The sequence below is a fragment of the Ovis canadensis genome, chromosome 14 (genome assembly GCF_042477335.2).
Source record: "Ovis canadensis isolate MfBH-ARS-UI-01 breed Bighorn chromosome 14, ARS-UI_OviCan_v2, whole genome shotgun sequence".
Taxonomy (NCBI): Eukaryota; Metazoa; Chordata; class Mammalia; order Artiodactyla; family Bovidae; genus Ovis; species Ovis canadensis.
In genome coordinates this window covers 31,797,185-31,821,722 of record NC_091258.1, presented here as the reverse complement: position 1 = coordinate 31,821,722, position 24,538 = coordinate 31,797,185, and the positions used below count along the sequence as shown (strand labels likewise).

At 42.4% G+C, this 24,538-nt stretch overlaps 1 protein-coding gene and 2 non-coding genes across 9 annotated transcripts in view; all 3 read right to left on the bottom strand.

Moving 5' to 3' along the window:
- Positions 1-777: 777 nt before the first annotated feature.
- Positions 778-24,538, bottom strand: part of TENT4B (terminal nucleotidyltransferase 4B) — a 67,502-nt gene continuing 43,741 nt past the window's right edge. For 4 of the 7 annotated variants that reach the window (XM_069549804.1, XM_069549801.1, XM_069549807.1 and 1 more), the window contains 11 exons: positions 14,785-14,908; positions 12,376-12,422; positions 10,818-10,938; positions 9,606-9,713; positions 7,417-7,545; positions 6,408-6,621; positions 4,694-4,820; positions 4,484-4,587; positions 4,191-4,378; positions 2,321-2,485; positions 778-1,162 (listed from right to left, as the gene is read on the bottom strand). In XM_069549804.1, the coding sequence (XP_069405905.1) occupies positions 986-1,162; positions 2,321-2,485; positions 4,191-4,378; positions 4,484-4,587; positions 4,694-4,820; positions 6,408-6,621; positions 7,417-7,545; positions 9,606-9,713; positions 10,818-10,938; positions 12,376-12,422; positions 14,785-14,908 (1,504 nt within the window). In that variant the 3' untranslated portion in view covers positions 778-985. The remainder of the gene's footprint in view (positions 1,163-2,320; positions 2,486-4,190; positions 4,379-4,483; positions 4,588-4,693; positions 4,821-6,407; positions 6,622-7,416; positions 7,546-9,605; positions 9,714-10,817; positions 10,939-12,375; positions 12,423-14,784; positions 14,909-24,538) is intronic. The other 3 variants (XM_069549805.1, XM_069549806.1, XM_069549802.1) reach the window with 1 other exon arrangement.
- LOC138419845 (small nucleolar RNA U2-30) lies at positions 17,452-17,521 on the bottom strand. Its single transcript, XR_011249102.1, has one exon. It is a non-coding gene; the product is annotated as a small nucleolar RNA U2-30 (small nucleolar RNA).
- Positions 17,675-17,756, bottom strand: LOC138419846 (small nucleolar RNA U2-19). Its single transcript, XR_011249103.1, has one exon. It is a non-coding gene; the product is annotated as a small nucleolar RNA U2-19 (small nucleolar RNA).

Sequence of the window (24,538 nt, the reverse complement as noted above, 5' to 3'; positions counted from 1 at the left end):
ATGGGACCAGATGCGGGTGGCCTTTTTTTTTTTCCCTATTAGGAAGAAAAAAAAAAAAAAGACTGCAAAGGAAACAAACACGAAGTCATGTAACTGCCCACTGCCCAAGACGACAGCACTATAGAAACAGTTGCAAGTTAATTCTTAGAGATGACTAGAGATTTTTCAGTGTTTACAGAAAAGTACATAGCACATATTTTTTTTTCTTTTTTTTTACAAAATAAAATAAACGTCATTTGCCACCATAACCTTTTCTTTAGAGGAAAATTTTTGCAGCAGGTCACGAGGGTTCTATTAAGTCATTTCAATGCTGAGGAAACGAATTTGAGTAATAGAACTAATCACTTCCCTATAGATGGATGTTAAGATGACAATTCAGATTATTTTTCAAACTAATCCTGAGAAAAATCTGTTTACAATTTAAACAGTAATGTTGTTATGTAAAAAGTATTAACAAATCCACTATTACAAATATCAATTTCCTATATGGTCATCTATATATACACACAATAAAATGGTAAATATATGCAAAAATATTAAAAAAAAAACCATGCACAGATCACTTTCCCCTTTAAAATTTGGACTTCCTATATGATACCTGTGTTTTCCTTCCCCACCCCATCCTCTGAAATTTTCTTGTTTCTATCACCCTACCCACACTGAATACTATCCCCTATAACTCTGCATAAAGCCAATGAGAAATAGATTTATTTTACATTCAAGCTTTAAATCTTAAAATGACCCTGTTATAGCATATGACTTATCAAATGAGCAGCCTTTTATTTTTTTCCCCTTTTTTGCTTCCTTTTTGTTTTTGCAGTTGTCAGTCTTCATGATCCATTCCGTGGCGAGCTGGGAAAAAACGCAGTTGCTAAATCAACGTCTGAACAGGGTAAGGCTCCCGAATGTCTCCCAGGAGTCCCTATCCAACTGTCCTGCGCGTGAGATCATTGCACACAGAAGACAGTCCATCGCACGACGCCGACTATCTGCAAAGGTCTGAGAGGGGGGCGTCCCTCTTGTGTTTCCTCTTTTTGCCATGGTAATACTGATTATTTGATTTCCCTTGATGTTGTTTGTTTGTCATCAAGGAACCATGGCTTGTTTGGGTTGTACCTTGGAAGCCTTTGCTGGAAGAACGAAAGAGCCTTGTTGATCCATGCTGCGGAGAAGGAAAGCAGTCAGAAGGACATCAGTATTGCGATTCAACACAGCGCTTTTAAGAAAGACCTCCCTTGGGAGCTTTCATAATTAGGAACACACTGACTTATCTAACAGGCAGAAAACCATGCTAAGGGGTTAACTCTCTGGGGCTCAAAAACTTCTACATCATTTTTTAATGGAAATATGAAAAAACGTAAGACCACTTCTTAATGGAGTACATGGAATTTAAGTTTTTCTTAAGGAACCTATCAATCAATACATCACATAATAGAGGGCATTACTGGAAGGCGCTGTTAGATTAGATATGCAGATGTGCTGCCAGGTCAGGGGTCACCACGGCTAGCCACTCTTCCGACTATCATGTGCCATTTCAACGGCCATTTCTAAGTGAGTCTGCGTTTGGTGCACGTGTGCACATGTGTAAAACTGTACAGATAAAGTGGCTTCTGTGACTTAAGTCAGACATGAGGTGACTGACTTAACGGTCAATCTCTACTGTCAAGGGGCCTTCCCCAGGGTCCCTGATGTACTGGAGAGGGCGTGATGGCCTTAGGCCGGAGTCCAGTATGAAATGGCTTCTTCCCCTCATTTTGATTCATTACTAAAGATGAATAAAATTTTAGGCACCTATAAAGCTTACAAGAGTGTCTCTGTGGCCTTTTAAAGTCAAAGCTAAAGCTCATCAGCTGACCATGGCTGACTGCATCTGATCATTTCAACACAAGCAACCAGGTACTGGATTTTAAAATAAAAAAGGATATGTTCTTCTCAGACTGTGCAACATGACAGGGAGGTCATGCCAAAATTTCATGTGCGTTTACTTCAAGTACAACTGAAACTTTTTATAACCTGAAGCACATTTTTTATGCTGTATATCTGTAGTAAGGTGGTTGGCTAGACCAGACGTCTTATAAAGAAGGACCAGTCGCTAGATTTCCACAAAGGTTTATGTTACATGGGATAATCGGGACACCCTGTAACTGGAAGCACTGTCATGTTCTGGAACCTCTTAGAATAAAATACATTTGTTCTTTAACCAGGGCTTTCTTCAAAGCCATAATGCGTGTGTATACACGTGTGTGCATGTACATGCATGTACAGAACTCTAAATATTCCACACTCAACACTGACAACTGAAAACACAAACTGCACACACCTGGGACTTGTTGGTGCTGTTGGGTGTGTTAGTGGTCTGGGTGCTCTGCATCTTCCCGCCTGTCTGAGAGGACTCCACGGACGCGTCCTGCGACCCTACCCGGTTCCCAGTGGACGGACGGCAGAGCAGCTGTTTCGGGGTTTTGCATGGTGTCGCGTCGGAATCCTAACACAAGTCACATGAGTTATAATGTGATAGAGTAATGATTTAGACGTTCAACATTAAGAAAGGAAAACAACTTCAGCTAAGCACTCTCTGGACTAAATCTGAACATCTGTGAGTAAAAGGAAGCACGCTGAGGAATTTATAAAATTAACTGCTTAAGTTCTCCTCCAAAGGTTTAAAGTGGCTTATTTTATCAGAGAGTTTCTGTTCATTGTTAAATCCACTGACCACGCCTGACCCTGTTAATCAGCCTTGAAGGAGCTCCCAGAGGTCCAAGTTTATCTGCATTCTTATTTACAAAAAGGGACCATGGTACAGCGGAGCGAGCATGGTAAAGAGTGAGGGCCTATGTCCAGTGATTCAATGTCTTCAACCAAATACAAAACAATCACCCTACAAGATTCACTCTCTGAGAGCGATGACAACTCAGTGCTCCCTCCAAAAAACACGCCGAGTGGACCGGACTTCCCAGAGACGCCAGGCCGAGCCCCACCCGTCTGCGGGCTGCCTGGGCCTGACTGCTCCTCTCCCCAGGTCTACCCTGGCCCTCGCACCCTGCCCAGCAGCTCGGAGACACACACTCTCAGTCCCTAGAGCTCCCTCTCATGGCCTCTCTGTTTCCGCCCCGTGTCTGTGATAGCCAGCTCAGCACTCTGTCCTCCAAGGTTCTGCTCTGGGAACCAGAACAGCACACAGGCAGATTGCGCATGTGAGGATTTATGACTCCATGATGATAAAGGGTCATCAACAACAGAAAACTGTCTTTTTCACACTGAGGCTACTTTTTGTCATGTATACTTATAAAAGTCAATAAAGGCCATTTTAGATTTCAATTTTAAACTCAAAAGTAACTCTGATAAGGATAAGTAATGTAGGTATAACTGATACTAGAAAATTCTATGAGGATAAGAGAGAAAGTAGATTAGGGATTTCCAGGGCGTGGGGGTAGAGAAGAAATTAGGGACTACTAAAGGTTTCTTTTGGGGTAATGGAAAGGTCCTGGAATTAGATAGTGGTGAGGGCTATACAATATTATAAACATTCCCAAAAAAACCCCACTTAAATTATACATTTATAAATGGTGATTGAGGAAGTATATATATATATATATCCCACTTTTATAAAATTTTGAAGGACAAAACTAATTGATGTTATTAGAAAAATCATAACAGTGGTTACATCTGACGGTAAGATTGGGGATTGACTAGGAAACATCTGGGGAGATGTTAACAGTCAACATCTTGTTAGGATTTTGGGTTACACATGTGTATGCATTTGTTAAATGTATAATTAAGATTTCCTTATATGTTAATTTTATATCAAAAGAAAAAATTGGGCAAACATTGAACTGTGGGTAATGACAAGCACAGGAGAGTACTTTGTAGGAAGTATCCTAACATCTGTGATGCTTTGAAATGTGTTCAAGAATAAGATGAAGTAGTGAATGGATAGCTCTGTGTAAGCCAGTAAAATGTTAATGACAGTCTAGGGGACGTGTATACGGATGTTCACTGAAATTCTTTCCCTTTCTGTTATATGCTTGAAAATTTTAACACAATGTTGAGAAAAAGTACAGTCATTAAAGTTATTAAAATTTCCGAGGAACAAATAAGAAAATGAGTTAGCCATGGCTCTCTAGACAGAATTATCCCAGCAGCAGAACCCCTACAAGGCTAGGTGCAGAAAACCGTATCTTCATACTTACAACGTCACTAGAGCTGGACTGTGTGGCTGAAGAGGAAGACACTGGACCTGATGAAGAGTTTGAAGAGTGTTTACTAACAGATTCCGAAGTTTTACTTCTACATTTTCCAAGGGCTTCATTTTCTTCAGATAGATTATTATTACATTTATCTAACTGCTGAGTATCTACTATCAAGGTAACACCATTTCCTGAAAGAGTGGCAAAAGATTGGAAAACGTTTCTTCCCATTAAGCACACATAACACAGAAAAGGCTCTAATACTCAGTCAATTGACCAATGAAAAAACCTCTTACCATTGCACGAAGGCTCGGGCCTATTCTGCAAGCCCCACTGCTTTGATATCCAATCTCTATATGTGGCAACTTCGTCCGTTACTCTAATTATTCTACCTAATATGCTGCAAGTGTTAAAAAAGAAAAAAAAAGAACGAAGGTACATTAATTTGAAGATAAGAAGTTGCAAACAACTTTGACCCAATGGGCTGATTTTAGTGAAACTTTTACCTCTCTGTCTCGTTGTTGGGATAGTACTTTGCTATTGGTGATACAGCATGACTCAGGACAACGTAGGCGTAATCAAAGGCCTGTTTCACCTGCATGGCCCCATATGAACTCCTTCCAACATCATTACCTTCAAAAGAAATATATACATAACATATTAAAATTTACTGCGGCTTAATATGAACTAAAAGTTCACGAGCCCTCTTCTGGGAGAGCAAGGCCAATCACTGTCCTCAGAATATGAGCCGCTAGTTGGCCCCACAGCTCCTCAGGCTCTAAACATGTGGATCATGCATAAATGTGTCATTATGGCATATAAATTGCCTAAATGTCTTCTGGCCCAACAGGGACTAGCCCTTACCCAGTTATGAAAATAAAAGAAGCAACTGCCTATTTTCTCCTAAGGGTGAAACAAAAGCAAAACTCAATTAGAAACACCTATTTGTTTGTCTGTCTGTTAGCTTTATAAACCTCTCCTGCACTAAATAATGGGCTCCTAAACAGCAAGGACCACCTTACCGAAAAAATCCTTTGTGTCCTTTACGTAGAGTTGCCTTCCAAAGAACATTTACTCAATGAATAAACTACTACTGTTTATAAGATGGTTCATTCAGCCAGAAAAGGGCTCCTAGGAAACTATTCTATCTTTTAGTTTCTTTTTCTTACTTATTTTCAAAGTCAATATGTGCATGCGTGCTAAGTCACTTCAGTTGTGTCTGACTCTTTGCGACCCTGTGGACTGTAACCCTTTAGGCTCCTCTGTCCACAGGATTTTCCAGGCAAGAATACTAGAGTGGGTTGTCATGCCTTCTTCCAGGGGATCTTCCTGACCCAGGGATCGAACCTGGCTCTCTTAAGTCTCCTGCATTGGCAGGTGGGTTCTTTACCACTAGCGTCACCCTGGAAGCCTATATATATATGTATATTCAAAGTCAACACATTAAAGCAAATGACTAAAAGCATTTCTACTGACGTCCAATAATGCAGAATCTAAATATTTTACAATTATACTAGGAAAAAATATTGTCCAGAAAAATCAGAATACAAGCAAGCAACACAGAGCTTCATGAAAGCAGAGGAGGAATTAATTTTCCACTCACTTTCAAGCCAACATAAAGCTGGGAAAAGCACACTATGCAAAAATAAAGAAGGAAGAAGGGTCCAAAAGGAAAATAAACTGTCTCTTGGTACCCTCTTTCTCACGAACTCTGAAACACGTAGTGTGTCTCAGAATCCTCACTTACATCCCGGGCTGACAACTGGTTAGGCTCAGGGGCAGCGAGGACTAAAGAGAGAAGAACTGAAAATGGCTATCGAACTGGAGATGCATAAGCCCACCCAAACAGCTAATACCTGTTCTCCTTTGCTTTCAAGACTCAAATAAATTTTACCCCCAGCTCCACTCATGTGCAAGCATACAGCGTGTTTTTCTGGTGTGTGTGTTTACGTTCATGTGTTTGCTTATAAAATATCTTGAGGAAAAAAGAATGACTACAATTACAAGTTAATCCTTAATTTTTCATCCGAAGAGAGTTTAAAGTACAATATAATGACTAAGCCTCTTTTGGACTGAGCTGGGTGGCTTGCAGGATCTTTGTTTCCCAACCAGCGACTGAACCCGCTCAGCAGTGAAAGCTTGAAGTCCTAACCACTGGACCGCCAGGGAATTCCCAATGCCCTCTTCTTGAATGTCCATAAATTTACCTAAATTCAATACCTGGTTGTAAAGGATCTTCGATATAAAGCATGGATGGCCTGTAACCATCTAGCATATTTTTCTGTACTTCATCTTTGGCCACATAAGAACCACCATCCTTTATCCGGATGCCAGTCTTTAAATAATTGAAGTGTCGTCCATATAATTCAAAAAATTCTATTAAGAGAACACCATAGTTTGTATTGGGGATGCAAGCATCTTCCCTGGGATGTAACTAAAACGAGAAGAAAAAAAAAATTTACATTGGATTTTTTCTGAATTCAAGGTGAGGATAGTGAATGACATTCTAACTTCTATAAACAATATTATTATAATTTTGGTTTCACAGAGCAGCCAACAGGTAACAGAGTTACAGCAGACTAATTGTAACAGTACTTCTGTTACAGACAACCGAAAGCGCCATGGGCGCAGGGGGATCCCAAGGGTGTAGGTGGAGCCCACGGGTGTGGGGGATAATTTACGAGGCTGGATTTCACAGCTGCCCAGGATGTTGAGAGAGTCGGCTTGGCCCAACATCAAGGAAGTCATTCTGACTCACCAGCAGAGTCAGGCAGTTGGCAACACTGCTGTACCACATGAATATGCTCACTGACGACATTAAGACTTCCAACACATCTTACCCAGACAGCGAGTCTCAACTGAGCTGAGACTCAATTGTAAGTCTCCACTTAGAATAGTAACTGCTTAGAAAGACATTCTTATTTTTGGCATTTATGTTACTATGTATACCTATGGAAACTGCACCATACTTTCTGTGTTAAAATTTGTAGTGGAAAGTCTCAAAAACATTAGAACACATGAAATTTTAAAAAAAATTCTTTCCTTGGGATTTTAAAATATTTAATTGCTAAATTATAAAAAAGGTATCCAGTTTAAAGGGAAAAGTTGTCAGTAACCAAGGGAAGTATTCTAATTAGAGCTTGAGTAAAATTTTTTTCCAAAATGATTCCCAGCTGATTTATTTAACAAAAAATGTTTAGCGTACACTAGCAGGGTATAACTTACTTACCTGAAGGAAACTTACTGCCATTAAAAAGAGACTATAAGAACCAATTCCACCCGTAAATACTTCATTAAGGTCCCTCTGTAATAAGAACTGTTTCAATACTAAAACCAAGTATGGCAATACAGGATATTTCTGGAAAAGAAAATTACATTTTCAATGAATTCCTTCATCAGTAATAGCTGGAAGCATTAATAGCTTAAATGGTCTCTCAGTATAAACTGGTCCTTACATGACAAACTTTGGTTAAGATACATTATATACTTGCACACTTTAAAAACAAACTATAAAAAAGTAAGCTCTAAGTAACTGAGGATTGTGTCCTCACATCTAAAACCCCAAACACAGAGAGCACCCCAGCATTCACTACGGGACAGAACACTAGCAATGCCTATCGCGTGACACGCATCTCATGATTTACTGAACAATTCTCATCGTAAATAGGTAACATAAACGGTACGGGACGACGTCTCAACTCTCAGCGCAGTCAGTCCGCAGGATTTTAAAGAACCACTTCTGTAAGCAGAGCGGCACAGGCAGACCAGCCCCTCCAGGTGACCCTGCAGAGCCCAGAGCAGGTCACCCTGCCTGCTGTCCTCGGCGAGGGCAGGTGAACACGCAGCCCACCTTCTGTGCCTCCCAAGCAAGGGCCAGCACACCCACGGAGGCAGGGAGGACAGCCTGAGTCCATCTTTCACTCAAGGTCGTTCTCATTAAGTCCTCTCCGCAAGCCCGGCCCCGGGGTAGGGACGCCGAGAACAAAGCTGGCAACACACGTGGAGAAGGGAGCCTTAAGGAAGCCCCTGCCTAAGCACGGCAGAGTTACTCGCCATCGCCATTCTTTTCCTGACGCTTATAGCGCACACGCACTGCTTCCTTGAGAAAAAAAGCGTTTATACTTGTGCAAATCATGTCAAAGTAAGGGAGCGTGAGAAACAACAAAAATATGGAGAAATAATCATTTTTAAACACTATGGTTGAACTCAGAAATAGATGTAGTCTCTTTAAAGAACAATTAGGCAAACTGCCAACAGAATTTTCTCTGCATATATCCTCTGACCCAGAAATTCCATTTCCAGGAATCTTCTTACAGACAATTTATTAGTGTAAAGAAAGATGCAGACGTGGAAGGATGTTCACCAAGCAGTTTTTGTAAGAGCAGAAGACGCTGGAAGCAACACTGGGGAAGAGCTGCCTGCAAGAGGCATAGTCCATCCTGATGAGGGTGGCCAATGAATCCTCCGAAACAGCAAGTTTAAAAAAAAAGTACATCATACATATGGTGTGCTATTTCTTTTGTGAAAAATCTCAAGAGGATAAACAAAGAAGTCGATGAAGGCAAATCCTATGTAGCTGATCTAAGCACACAAGGTAAACTCACTTTTTCCTACCCTTTTATAATAGTAAGGTTTTTCTTTTTTTAAGTCATGTGTATTATTCTCAATTTTTAAAAAAGTTTCTTTTCTGGTAAAAAGAAAATGTACACACACCCAGTATCTCCAAAAGAATGGGATTACGGATAATATTTCTTTTCTTTTTCTGCACATTTACATGAGAATATAATGTTTATCACATGAGAGTTACAATTTTTTCTGAACTCAAAGAACTGCTAAAGAAAAAAATCAAGTGGAGAGAGAAGATATTTTATTTAAGCCAAAGCAGTGCAGAGTTTTAGTTTAGGGAGAAAAAAGCCAATGCATCCAGCTGAAGACAGCGTTGACAAATTGTGCATTCTCTGGGAAGAAAACAGAACAATCAGAAATAGACTTAAATCACTCCAAGATAAGGGAAGGACATCTGCAGGACCTACCGTGCAGGTGACTTGGGGATTAAGACCTAGAAAAGGCTGGCTAGAGAGGGTCTTAATCTGAACTCCTGCGAGACTGAAGCAGACAGGAGTGAACTGCGTGGAGTGACTCAGCCCGAATCTCCCTAAGAGGAAGGATCTAGGGCAGAGAAGTTCTTCAAAGGCTCCTTCAACCCTTAATTCTTACCTGAGGCCACACTATAAATTACTGATTATGACAAGCAGACACAAGGAAAGTAAAAACCACTCACAGAAAAGAAGCATTTGTCAGCAATACACATACAAAGATAGCTTACCCAAGTACACCAAAACACCACCACAACAAAGTTTCAAAACATAACTCCATTTTCTAATAGTTTCATTGAATAAACACTGTAAATTCTCTGACCTTGGTAAAATCTTTGATGAGGTCAGCTGCTCTGACGCCATTCTGTACATTAAAGCTGATATCTACTTTCACTTCGGTAAAAGAATCTGTTAATTTAATAATAGGTACCTAGAAAGAAAAGAAAGGTAAAATTTAAATACATCAGACAGACAAGTTAAATGACAAATCGGAGGACGGAAAGTTACCAGAGCTGAGATCCTGACCTTCTCAGGAAGACTTTAAACACTGAGTATTCTGAACACGCCATACCAGAGTTGACTTGGCTGTCTAGATATCTTATATTGCATATTTAGCATCTAAAGTCATGCAGTACATTTTGGAATTTCTACTGATTGAGAGTTTTGAAACAAAGTAACAAAAACTTTTCTCGACATTAATCTACTTTGGAGAACAGTTTCCAACACAAGCAGATCAAGAATTAAGAATGTCGGCCCACAGCACCAAACTGTTTCCAATAAGAAAACTGCTAGATTCTTAAGTCACATACACAATAAGTCACTGGCATTTTTGGTCAGTTTTGCAAATAGCCCAAAAAACAACCGGACAAGAGAACTTAAAATGTAATAATTATTCTCAAATGAAAAAATGATGGAATGCTTTTATATGAAGTATCAGGAATTCTTTTAAAAAGAGAAAAAAAAGCTCTTCTTCTACCACGCATTAGAAAACTCAGACCAGCAAACTTGATATATAGAACTAGATTTCCAAATTAATAATTTTTAATAAAGAAACTACCCGTTTTGCTCTAATAAAACCTGACATGCAAATATCCAAACTTCTAAAATAGACATATTTATTTCTAAAATGAGCTTCCATGAAAATTCTTAATGTTCACTCCATTAGCTAAAATGACTTGATCTACAAAATTTCAATTAAGACAATTCTTCAAAGATACAAAATATGATAGAAGAATATCTGTGTAAGTAAAACTTTATTATATATCCATATTTTTACTTACACTTTTTTATATTAAAAAATCTATACAGTTTTATATGATAAAATAGAGTTAAATTTTTGAAAGGAATGGATAACCAGAGCAATTCATTTGTCTCACACATGCAATTTTTTATGTGCAAGCACTGGGATCATGAACAGAAGGAATCATTCTGTGCGCACCATAATCCAACTGTGCGCACCAAAATTAAAAGTTAATTTTACACGTTCCATGCGTAAGTAACTGGAGAGTTTAGGATGAAGTGTTGAAGAACTTACAGTGGCTTTGTCCAGAACTTTCACCGAGTCTTCATCTGCAACCTTATGCTTCCGAAGAGCTTCCTCCAGGGTCCAGAGGGGCAGGTTTTCCCACTTGCCGAACACCACCAGGTCAATGTCACTGAGCACAGAGCACAGAGAGGAGTTGGTGAAAGCAGCAAGACACTGGGCTCGCCTCCACTGCTTCAGGCCACAGCCAGCACGTCACTGGCAGCACCGTGAGAGCTCATGTCTCACTCTCACACTGCCCAGTGAAGACCGAATGTGTCGGTGAGAGCCGTTTTTCAGAAAGTGGAGGCTGGTGATTTTAACAACCTCCTACTTCTCCTACTTATTTCCCAGGGTGATTCTGAATGAAGTAAACCCTCAAAAACACCAGTTAATGTTTCCTGTTCATAAAGGCCTCTGGTACTAAAACCCTTAAGACCTTCCAAGTGAAAGAGATCAACCGATTAATCGTGACTTACATTATCAAGTATAAAAGCAAGATGCAGGCTTACTAGTATATCCAGTATGCCACCATGTGTGTAAGAAAGGAAGAAACACTCATTTCCTTTTACATGTACAGAATCTCTCTGGAGGGATATGCAAGGAGCTGGTAACAGCAGCTCCTCCAAGCAGAGAAACTGGGGGAGAGAGGTGGGATTCAGACTTTTCATTGTCTTTATTTTTGTGCCCTTTTCAAATCTGAACTAGGTGATCACAAAAATTAAATTTTTAGAAAGAATGACTCAGGCTTTGCAGACGCTCAGAACCTACATAAGGAGAAAATATTAAAGAACTCAAAGTTGAATATTTCACAGCTCTGTAGGCCTAGGACAACAATGGGAAGAATGAAAATTGCTAGGATGCATCCACTTTAACACATTTTAAGTTTGGGTAAAGTAGGTTGAAGCAAACTCAAATGGAAACCATGATGGACGCCTACAGTTAATCACACCATACTGGGTACTTGAACGTGTGTTACAGGGTAAATCTCACGGTGAGCGCTCTTACCACAATAAAAACAAACGCATGATGAAATGTTTTTGCTTAATGAAGACCACAGCAGTTTAATTCTTGGAGAACAGGTACTTGATCCTCAGTAAGTCTTACTATCCCCTCGAAGCAGCCCCAACACACATACCCCACTCTTGCTCCCAGCTGTGGGCCAAGGCAGCCCTCATTTGAGAAGATTAAAATGAACAAGGGGTCTGAAAGGAACAAGACTCTCCTCAGAGAAGAGTCTATGCCCTAAAGTTTTGAGTCAGAATATGGTGACAGGAGCTAAGAGTATGAGTTCTTAATAAAAATGAGAGACCTGGCATTCCTGAGCGTACAGAGCTCCAGAGCATGACCAGGTCTTTTACCATAATAGTACATTAACGTCTGTGTGAGTGGGTTACATTACGGGCTTGAACAGTTCGCTGTAGTGATACTCTGTTTCAAGGTAACTCAAATAAAATACAAGTAAGTTTTCATAAATCTGTTTTGTTTCTATTCTTACCTATTTAACAGTCAAAACAAATAAACTCTAGAAAAATGCACAATTCCTTGAAAGCTTCATAAATGTACTAACCTTGTAGGTAAATACAAGCCAGTTTTAAAACTTCCAAATATCTGGACCTGAAATAGAAAAAATTATATTAAAATATGAGCTATGACAAACCTAGACAGTGTATTAAAAAGCAGAGACATCACTTTGCAGACAAAGGTCCGTACAGTCAAAGCTACGGTTTTTCCAGTAACCATGTACAGATGTGAGAGCTGGACCATAAAGGCAGCTGAGCACCAAAGAACTGATGCTTTCAAATTGTGGTGCTGGAGAAGACTCTTGAAAGACCCCTGGACAGCAAGGAAATCAAACCAGTTAATCCTAAAGGAAATCAACCCTGAATATTCACTGGAAGGACTAATACTGAAGCTGAAGCTCCAATACTTTGGCCACCTGACGTGAGAGCCGATTCACTAGAAAAGACTCTGATGCTGGGAAAGACTGAGGGCAAGAGGAGAAGGGGGTGATAGAGGATGAGATGGTTGGATGGCATCACCAACTCAATGGATATGAGTTTGAGAAAACTCCAAGAGATAGTGAAGGATAGGGAGGCCTGGCGTGCTGCAGTCCACGGGGGTTGCAGAGTCGGACATGACTTAGCGACTGAACAACAAAAAATATCAGATGAAAGGCCACACCATGGAGAACTGCAGGGCTTTGCTACCCTCTACTGGTCGTTTTTAGTACTTTTTTCCTACCACCACGCTTTCGTGGAAGCAGGCAGGACTCCATGTCTCACAGAAAGCAGTATTAAGTAGCACTACTTCTGAAAGTTAGTCTAAACTTCTTAGGTTCAAATATCAAACATGTGGACTTAAACAGAAACCTTTCAAAAGGAATGTTCACTGCTGCTGCTGCCCTAAAAATCTAAAGACACAATCCCCAATCCTTAACTTCTGTTCCCCTAAGGAGGACCTCCTCACAGATTCCTGGATTACGGCCGACTGCCTCCATCGAGTGGCGGCCTGCAGGCGGTCCCCACAGAGAACCCCAGGCACTGTCGCTGTAGCAGCACGCTGCGGCACACCACCAGCACACACACAGCCCATCGCGACCCACGGAGAACAGTGGGAGACACAGGCAGACGCGTGCACACCAGCAGCTGCCGTGAGGGATGAACCACAAAAACAGTTCAGCCTGTGAGGTGAGACGCACCAAGGGACTCAATCACAGCCTCATGTTCTAAAACCGCCCTGGTCCGGAGGAGGACTGATTCAGATCAGAGTTTCTCAACTTCAGCTCTACAGCTGGGGCAGATAAGCCCTTGCTGTGAAGATCTGTCCTTGCATCTTGTGATGTTTAGCCACCTCCTTGGCCTCTGCTCACTGTGTGCCAGGGGCACCCCACCAGTCACGACAATCAAAAATGGCTCTGACACTGCCAAATGCCTCCCAGGAGTCTCCAGTCTAGGTCACGCAGGAGCAACAACGTGGTACAGAGCAGCTGCTCGAGAAAACGGTAGGGTCGTTCCCTCTTCCCTGTGGAAGCCCAGGTGGCTCAGTGGTAAAGAATCCACCTGCCAATGCAGGAGACCCATGTTCGACCCCTGGGTCAGGAAGGTTCCCTGCAGGAGGAAACGGCAGCCCACTCCAGTGTTCTTGCCTGGAGACTCCCACGGACAGAGGAGCCTCGCGGGTACATACAGTCCATGGCGTCGCAGAGTCTGACATGACTGAGCATGCTCGCATGCGCTCTTCCTTGTACCTATCTTATTTGAAGCTTCTCTGTTTTGCCAATTGGATCAAAAAAGCTTCCCTGGATTTGCTCTTGCCATCCCATGACACAGTCTAAAGAAAAGTTACATAATGCAAAGGACGGCATTCCAATAAGTCACTTCTTTGAATGAACAAAACTGTAGAATAAACCCTCAAAGGAGCCCCCCAAGGTGACCATCAATAATAAGAACCACAAACAAGCAGAGGAAATCTTGGGCAAAAGTTTTGTTCACTGGGTGAGGGTTATACTGAGAGACAAGGAGAGATAAGAAAAAGAGAAGGAAACAGCAGTTTCAGGAGCGTAGAGTACACGCCTACATTAGACTGTGAAAATGAACTTCAAATGACTCAATAAATTTCTACCTGACATCTCCATTCAGCTATAAACAACTACGCAATGTTCATACTGACAGGCTGGAACAAAGCAGTAACCGAGTTTTGATACATCACATCCAAATAACCCACTGCTATCAACACAAAGAGGCTTGATTTGTCTTTCTTCTCTTTATACTAATGATTCCTAAATATAGTTTGCCTTTAGCAGTACCGCAAAGAAATAGTCTTAAGTCAGTCATTCAACTCAATGCAAATAATTAGGAAGCCCCAAATTTTATCTCAAGGCTGGAGAAAATGGTTTGTTTTTGAAACTGCATTAGACCACAATTCTACAGATGCACGTCCACAGGGATACCACCTAAGCACCCAGACGGGTACTCACGTCAGCACTGGGCCAGAGCTCCTTAATCACACTCTCGATCCTGTTCACCACTTCCATCCGCATCTTCTCCTCCTCTGGTCTTGGAGACATATATTCATAAAAATCACTGATTTCTTCATGCAGACTGAAGAAAAGAAGCAGAGACGTTAATACGAACAAGGCCAATCCAATGAGAAATCACTATTTTAAATAATCTTACCCAATTAAGTCTTAAAGTCATCTGCAGGTTTTACAGTCATACATTCCTCACCTCAATTTTAATGCTATAATTCATGCTAAGCTAAAACGGGAATGCACAAATGTTAATCAAAATGCAAAAGTAATTAAAAGTGAGAAATTCCAAATTCCAAGAAGTCTTACTGGAAGTGTACTAGCAGCTCTCACAGCATTTATTATCTGCCTGTGCAGAATACTTGCTGAGTGCCGGTGATTTCAAAATTTCTTAAGTTTCAAGTGAAGGCCTTTGTACTCTGCCTTTACACTTCTGATCCAGTAGATATAAACACAAGAAGACACAGACAAGCTTCTGGGCAGTGGGGGTGACCCCCTTGCCCCTCTGAAATCCATTCCTCACAGGAGCAAAAAAGCATGTCTTTCATGATGTTTGCTTAGTGAATTAAGTGTCACATGAATAGGTCAGCCAGGGAGTATCAACAAAGACCTAAAAGGAATGGCTGGCGGACAAGGCTCCATAAAGGAGCTAAAAGGACTTGCAGAGACCGAGAGGTACGAGGCCCCCTCGGGGAGCACCGAGCGGAGGGCACGGCCTGTGGCAGAGGGAGGAGCAGAGGGAGGAGCAGGTCCTGAGAGCAAGGCAGTACCGGACGACAGCAGGCTTTGAGCGACACACCGCGAGTTCAGACCTTCCTGGATGGTGACGGGGAACTATTTAAATGTTTCTGAAAGGGACCAGGGAAAGGCTGACTTCAGAAATGGAGCATTTTAAGATCTGGCAATGGTGCCAACAATGGGCTGGCAAAGAGACAAGGCTGGATGCAGCAAGAATGGCTCACAGATTACTGCGAGTGCAGGGCTGGCTGAAGGTCTGGAGAATGGCGGCAGGAAGGAAATGGGCTCAGAAATGCCACACGCACACACAGACACAATGGCGGGGCCCCAGGGCAGGACCAGCTATGGGAAGAGAAGAGTGAGGGTGCCTGCAAGGGCTGAGGTCTGAGGCGCTGTGGGAACGGATGAACAAGGTGGAAGGAAACGCTAAGTAGGCTGGCTAGGGAGCTGCGTGCAGTCAATTACTACAGAAGAAAACGAAGAATCCAAACAGAAGAAAGTGAAAATAGCACTTCTTAACAAGGTGGCGCAGCTGTGAAGAGCTTCCTTTAGGAGGGAAAGGAAGTACTGGTCACTCAGCCCTGTCCAACTCTTTGTGACCCCAAGGACTGTAGCCCGCCAGGCTCCTCTGTCCATGGGATTCTCCAGGCAAGAATACTAGAGTGGGTTGCCATGCCCTCCTCCAGGGGATCTTCCCCACCCAGGGTCTCCTGAATTGCAGGCAGATTCTTTACTGTCTGAGTCACCAGCAGTTTCCCTGAGTATGAAATGGGAGGAAATCTGCAAAACTTGGGTTGGATGCAGACAAGACGGCAGGCCCGGCTCCAGGTCGCTGGAGGTAATATACCAGACTGAGGATGCTCTGGTAGCTATCTCAGTCTAGCACAGCTGCAATGAACCAGGAAGCCAGGAGAAGGGCACCAGTTAAAGAGCAATGGGTGCCAAGCATCAGAGGGGAGCATGTGGGTGGCGGGGTGGGGGGCGGGGAGCGGCAGTGGGAGGCAGGGCAGCCTCAAAGTAACAAAATCTAGAAGGAGGGGTGTGCCCGCAGCTGCAAGCCCATTCTGGTCCAGAGCAGGTCCGGGATCCCCAGGAACCTACAAACACCACGAGACCCAAAATGGTTACAAGGAAAAGAAAGGACCAAATCTCAAAATCCACTGGCTGTTATCAGAATGTGTCAGAGTAAACTTTAATCAGTAGTTTCTGCTTCTTCTGATGTTTTCTTTTTAGAGTCAAAACACTTGAGTTCCATACTCAGGCTCTGCCTGAGGGCAGCTGTGTTCCTTTTCTGGCCTCAGAGTTCTCAGGCACAACCTAGGGCACAGCACCCAGGAGCATTTTCAGGCCCTTGGTTTCCAAAGGCTGGGCCATTTGCTCAGGAATGACTGACAGCAGTGATGTGCCTGTTCACTGTGCAATACCGTAGGAAAACTGGATTTTAAAACTCCAGGGAGTTCTGCTGCTAAACCCAGAGACTCCCAGTGGAGTCAAGTCTTCCTTGACTTAAGTAGGTGCCTTCCAGGTACCCTAGTATATTCAGACTTTTTTTTTAAGCTTCTCAGCTTTTAATATATTCTCTAAGGTCACATCCCCTTTGGTTTCTGATAGACAACAGCTAAAATGATTAGTCATTAGAGAGTTTATGGCTTGCTTTACTCTTCTGCACTTTTGGTGGGGATGAGAACCACAAATAAACAACCAAACAATGGACTTCTTATCTAACTAGATCATTTGCTATGAATTATCAGAGTTTATTTGTGGTTTGAAAGCACGTCGTGTAGAATACTTCCATTGTAACCAATGGGGAAAATCTCCTAAATTGGACTGTTAGCTACTCTACAAAGGCCCACTTACACATTTTTTTTTTAAAAATTCTGAGCTCAGATCAAGTGTAGAAACCTTCATAGTTATAAAGATCTGTAGTAAAACCTTTTCATCATTGCTCAGAACTGATCAGCTTTTGCTACACACACACTCCCAGCCAGCTCTCACCCACCCATCAGTTAAGTGCTCAGTCATCTACTGTCACTTTCGCACACGCGTGCGCGTGCACACCCACACACCCACACACACCCCTTATTATAAATTACCCTTTGCTTCTCAGAACTATAGAGATCATGCATCAGGCAGACTAAGGGGTCTTTTCTGATGCTCGGATTAGGCTGTTTTCACCACTCATCCACTTCAGGAAGAGCAGATCTCAGAGAAACTTACACATTTTATAACAAATAACAGGCAAAAAATGTTTAGCCCAACCTCTAGTTAATCTTTAAGTCATATGAAACTAAGAAAGAACTCATCCTCCAAACACTACTGAGTATCTATGTTCAAAGGTATTAGAAGGAAAACAGACAGCCACACATGGTCCTTGCCCTGGGTGGTGTCCATCTAATGATGAAAACAAATACTCAAGATGTGCAGTAGCTGTGCGCGTGTGATCCACATAGCCCACACTGCTCCCCCACAGGCAGGGTGCAGACGAACAAGAGTGCTTTCCTATGACAGCTTCCGGAGTTGCAGAGAGGTCGCCCTGCAGGGTAGTGAGGTCCTCGTCACCTCAAGTCACTTTCAGATGACCACAAAGCAAACAGAGGTCTTGTAAGGGATTCCTGAACTCGGCACTATTACAAGGTGGAGAAGATTCTAGAACTCCTGTTTATCACCAGGCTGTCAACTTTCTAATTAGCACACATTAATCTGCAGGAAAGGCATGATAGTTTTACGCGACAAATCCTTGAAACAAGATCACCCCACCACACTTTGAATGGCTAAGTTAAAGAGCTCTCTTGGTGACTGTCAGCCTGCACTTGGAAACATGGGTTATCTTCACATATCTTCTGATGTTAATTTCCAACAGACTTTCACAGCGATAAGAGAACAGACTCTATGATTCCAATACGTCAGACAGACCATGGAAGTTTTACACATTTCTTATGACCCTGGATATGTTCCAGTGTCTCCAAATTTATAGTCCATGGGAATTTGAACAGAATTTGTGCCCTGCTGTTGTGTGAAAATTGCATAAGTCTTAATTATGTTGAATTGGTTCACAGTGCCTTTCAGGTGCACTATATCCGTCTACTTTCCTGTCTATTCATTCTAATAACCTGGGAGAGTTTGATATTGAAATGCCAACTAAAATATCTATTTATCTGCTTTTAAAAATAACTGTAATATACAGTGGAACTATATGTAACTTTTCCCTGTATTTTCCAAGTCTCCCGTAAATGTGTTATCATACTTTCATAATTAAAAAAATAATTACTGGGGTAGGGAGGGAAAGACCACCCTAACACTGTTTGCTGACGCATTCTCCTACTGAGAGACAGCTGGTATGTTAGCAGTTAACAGTTATTAAAAATAAAGCTGTTATGGAAAGAAAAAAATATCCTAAATTTTAATAATCCATGGAACCATCTTCCTATTTAGGAAAATATGATTCTACAGCTTATCTTCCCTCTCTTATTACTTTGCCTTCACCATACTGGAAGGAGGGAAAGAGGAGTAAGCGGAAAAAGAAGGGCTGTTAAAACAAAAAACTATTTGAACAGTAAGAACCAGAGTAACCATCTCAGGCCTGCCAGGGTCATCTCCTTACCCAAGCCAAACACAAACATTCTTACCTATCTCATCTATATTTAACCTACTATCTGTAAGATGCTTATTAAAGAACTAAGTGAGAAATCTTGGTACAATCAGGAAATAAACTTCCAATGAAAATTTTAAGATAATTTTGAGGGGCTCTTTCCCCGTGGACCGCATAATTTGACTGGCATGGTACAACATATATCCAGGTGCTTTAAAAATCCTAAAGGAACTGAGTCCCATTTTTGGAGTGCCCACTACATGCCTGGCACACTTTTGAGTGACATGATGACCTAATAAAGGCTGGAAACTGGAGAAAGTTTGCAAGTTCGCTCTCACACGTTAACTACACCTCTGATATCAACTACACAGAGAAAACTTCAGTTTCCTCCACATCTGGGTTAAAACTTGGTATTAGTTAAATTAGCAAATACTGCTGTGGGCTACACACTCAACCTTACAGTTTCTCATCTTAAAATTACAAAACACAACTCTCCTGCGATCAGAATTCCTGAGTGACCAAAACACAGCGCCCTCTATTAGGATATCAATGTCTTCTTAAACGATAAAGTGAGCAAGAAGGCACACCCACTTCCTGCATTTAAAGGAAAAGTACATAAAAGCAATATGATAAAATAAGTGCCTCTATATAACTGGAGAGGATGCCACAACCCAAAACTTTTAGAAAATGAGACTCAAAATGAATTTGCTGGGGTAAAACTTAAACTCAAAAATTAATGATAATACAAAAATGTAATGGAACAAATAAGAAATATCAATTAAAAAATGGCTTCTGTACTTTTAAAAAGTACAACCCACAGATAATTAGGTCATAAAGACATGAAAAAAATCACTTTTGCTCTGAGAAGAGTTCCACCAGAGGAGATATGCTAGCCTTTCAAAACAGTCCTCAAAGGCTCAACTTCTCAGGCTATAAAAGGGAAGAACTGCTTCACACCTTTTCAGCTGGGCAACTCAGGGTGGGGTGTGAGTCTCTTAGCAGCTCTTGCAGCTTCAGAACCAAAATCAACATGGCAGTCTCCCTGATACCGCCAGGCCAAGGCGGGCAGATGACCCACTGCTGGCCCCTCTGCTCAAGACTGCCCCCTGCAGTTCCCCCAAAATCTGTTCAGGGGCTACCACCGCTTCCTGGGGGACACCTGCCCAGCTTGCAATGTGCCTGAGGACAATGTCACACCAAGGTCAGGCCATTCGGTTCCATAACTGAAGTCCTCATTAACTGTAACCTCAGATCTGTATGAAGGCACTCATGGCACGTGTTAGTCACTCAGCTGTGTCCGACTCTTTGTGACCCACAGACTGTAGCCCGCTAGGCTCCTCTGTCCGTGGGATTCTCCAGGCAAGGGTACTGGAGTGGGTTGCCGTCTCTTTCTCCAGGGGATCTTCCCAACCCAGGGATCGAATCCGGGTCTCCTGCCTTGCAGGCAGATTCTTTACCATCTGAGCCCCCAGGGAAATGACCAAGTTCTATTCAGTTACTGTCAGTAACAAGATACTCCTCCCCTGCAAAATTTTAAGATTAACAATAAACAATTCTACAAGGACATATGGAGAAGGCATTCACATGCTGCATGGAAAAATGTAAATCACTACAATCTGAGAGGTTGTTGTATAAGCGATAAATAATATTTATATAAATACTCTTTAAAATCCCCCATCTTTCATTAAAATCAGGATCTGGAAGAGTATTTGCACTCCATGTTTACTGCGGCATTATTCCCAATAGTCAAGATATGGAAACAACCCAGATATACACTGACAGATGAACCGCCAAAGGAAACACTATATATTATTCAGCTTTAGAAAGGAAATCTTGCCATGTGAAACACCAACAAACCTGAAAGGACATCATGCTAAGTGAAATACGCCAATCAGAGAAAGAGAAATACTGTGTGATTCCACTTTCACGCTCGAAAAACGGCCCAACTCACAGAAGCAGAGCACAGAATGACGGCTGCCAGGGGCTTGAGTGGGGTAGGGAATGGGGAGTTGTTCAACGGATATAGTTTCAATCAAACAGGATGAATCAGGTCCTAGAGATATCCTGTATAACACAGTGTCTACAGTTAACAATACTGGGTTGCGCACTTAAAAATCTGTTAGGAGGGTAGATCTCAGGGTATTCTTACCACAAGCGAGTGAGAGGACACAAGGAACTTTCGGAGCTGTTGGATGTGTCTACTGCATGGATGGATGCGTGCGTGTTCAGTCGTGTCTGACTCTTTGCCACCCCATGGACTGTAGCCTGCCAGTCTCCTCTGTCCCTGGGATTTTCCAGGCAAGAACACTGGAGTGAGTTGCCATTTCCTCCTCCAGGGAATCTTCCCAACCACGGTATCAAACCCACGTCTCCTGCATTGCAGATAGATTCTTCAACACTACACCTGGGAAGCTCAAATATCTACTACCCTGGGTATATCACCACCTTGGTTTTATGGGAGTAAACATACATCCAAACTCATCAATTTGCATATCTGTATTAAGTATGTGCAGCTTTTTGCAAAGCTGTTTAAAAACAAATCCCCCTTTTTTTAATCCTCCAAGAATATTTCCATAAGGGAACAAGGATATTCACCACAGCATGATTTGGAATACTAAATAATTTAGAAACAGCCTCAGTGTCCATCAGTGGGGTCCAATTACATAATCATAGGAACACTCATTGACCTTCCCTTGAATTATAGCCAATAATCCATTAAAAAGAATGAAGAAGAGCCATTTGAGTTGACAGAGAAAGATCTAAGATTTGTTATGTTTAAAAGAAAGGATCCCTTTCATGTACATTAAAAAAGACACACACACACACACACACGCAAACACACAAGAGAAAGTCACAACACGTTTCTACCTGCATTACAAGTTTTCTGGAAGGAGAACCGTTATCAGTGATCACCTTAGGGAAGGGCATGGTGGGCGAGTTAGGGAGACCTTTAGTTTTTTATTTCCTATCACTGTGTGTAATTTTATAACTTTTTTAAACCACCAGTGTGTATTTGTTTGTCTGCTTTTCCAACAAGAATCATTATTATCTTTCTGGAGAGATTACAGTCATTTGCATCTTCTTTAAATTTCCGCATGTGAAAATGCACACGTGTGCATGCATGTATATTTCCCCCAACCTCCACTTCACAGAACAGGGTCTATATGCCATACTGTGTATGATTATTAAACCTGATAAGAGAACTTGGGGGTGGAGACTCACTTTGTTTAAAGTGCTGCTACTGCTGCTAAGTCACTTCAGTCATGTCCGACACCGAGTGACCCCATACACGGCAGCCCACCAGGCTCTCCCGTCCCTGGGATTCCCCAGGCAAGAACACTGGAGTGGGTTGCCATTTCCTTCTCCAATGCATGGAAGTGAAAAGTGAAAGTGAGGTCAGTCATGTCTGACTCTTCGGGACCCCTTGGACTGCAGCCCACCAGGCTCCTCCATCCATGGGATTTTCCAGGCAAGAATACTGGAGTGGGGTGCCATCGCCTTCTCTGACCCCGGTTCAATTCCAGGGTTGGGAAATCCGCTGGAGAACGGATAGGCTACCCACTCCAGTATTCTTGGTTTTCCTGGTGACTCAGCTGGTAAAGAATCCACCTGCAATGCAGGAGACCTGGGTTCAATTCCTGGGTTGGGAAGATCCCGTGGAGAAGGGAACAGTTACCCACTCCAGTATTCTGGCCTGGAGAATTCCATAGACTTATACTCCATGGGGTTGCAAAGAGTTGGACACAACTGAGTGATTTTCACATAGCTCACATACATTGATGTATACAGTCTATCTTTTAAAATGCATACTAAGTACTATCAGATATTTTTATAACAAGGAAAAATATCATTAAAGAAAATTAACGCTTGAAGGCAAAAGACTCAAGTTATTCTAATGATCTAGTTTTGCAGACCAAAAGGTCACAAACCAGGCACCTGGAAGATATGAACAGAAAGGGGCCCCAAAGCCAGGCATGCAGCAACAGACACAGGACGAATCTGGGAAGTTACTGCACGCAGGACACGACGCAGTGAGTGTAGTAGTAAGTTTCTCTTGGTGTCTGACTCATCCATTCTAGGAACCTAAATGAGTGTGTATACGCAAGAGAAATTTCAGGAAGAATGCATGGTCGCAGTAGTTTCCTCTGGGGCGTGGAACTGAGGTCTGAGGTGCAGGGATTTATATATTCTTTTGCACCATATGATGTTTTCCAAATGCAAGTAGGAACCAAGAGCGGTGAGTAACAGTAAGCCCTAGTGTGATCCCTAGAGCAGTCTCAGTGACATCTTCAGGAGGCTCTAAAATTTGATTTTTACAAAGAAATTGTCCTCGTAGCTCAGTCAGTAAAGAGTCTGCCTGCAATGCCGGAGACCTGGGTTCAACTTCTGGGTTGGGAAGATCTCCTGGAGGAGGATCTTACCTGGAGAATCCCATGGACAGAGGAGCCTGCCAGGCTACAGTCTTTGGGGGTCACAATAGTCAAACACAACTGAGTGACTAAGTACACACACAAAGAAACTGTCACACACACACACACACACACCCATTCTGTATTTCCAGCTGCCAGCCAGACTCGTCTACGTAAATGTCACCTCAAACTCAGTAAGTTCAAAATGAAACTCCTTGTCTTTTTCCAAAAACCTAATCTTCCTTCTTGGATTTTCCTGAGTTACTGTTTCCCCAAAATGGAAACTAAGCTGATCTCACTGCCCCGAGCTTCTCCCTTTCCTGGGCCATCTTCCACATGATCACTCTTCCTCAAGCTATCTGTGTCACTTCCTGATGCCTCTTCTCCCCAGTACAGCCACAAGGCACTGTGCTGGAACATGCCAGATCTCTGCAAGAGCCCCACCCTTGCACAGGCAGGCCCTGCACCTGGAGTACCTTCTTACTCAGCCTCTGAGAGCTCAGCTGGCACCTCCTTGGTCAAGTTGCCAAAAGCATTACTTTAGCTCCTCCTCAATGCTCCTGACCCTACCTCCTGTCCAGCTGTCAGCCCCAGTGAGTTCACAGTGAATCCCTGGCTCACAGGCCTCCCTGCTGACTCCACTCTCCGATTCAGCTCTGTGTCCCCAAATAGGCCGCAGCACAGATAATTGCTTCTAGAGGAAGGGACCTCAGATGACTTTCGTACATCCAACCATGATCATGCCCACATGTCACAGCAGGGATAGTATATACACCTTAAAATAAGCTCAGGACCAGGATCCAAGGAAACTGACATTCACACAGTGAAAAATGACAGAACCAGAAAGAAGGGCAATTTGGCCCCCAAACTACGGACGTCCTTTAGATTCAGAGAGGGTAACTCCACTTCTCAGAACGTAGCCTAAGGAAATACGTCTGCATGTGTAGAGCGATCTGGCTATCAGAAA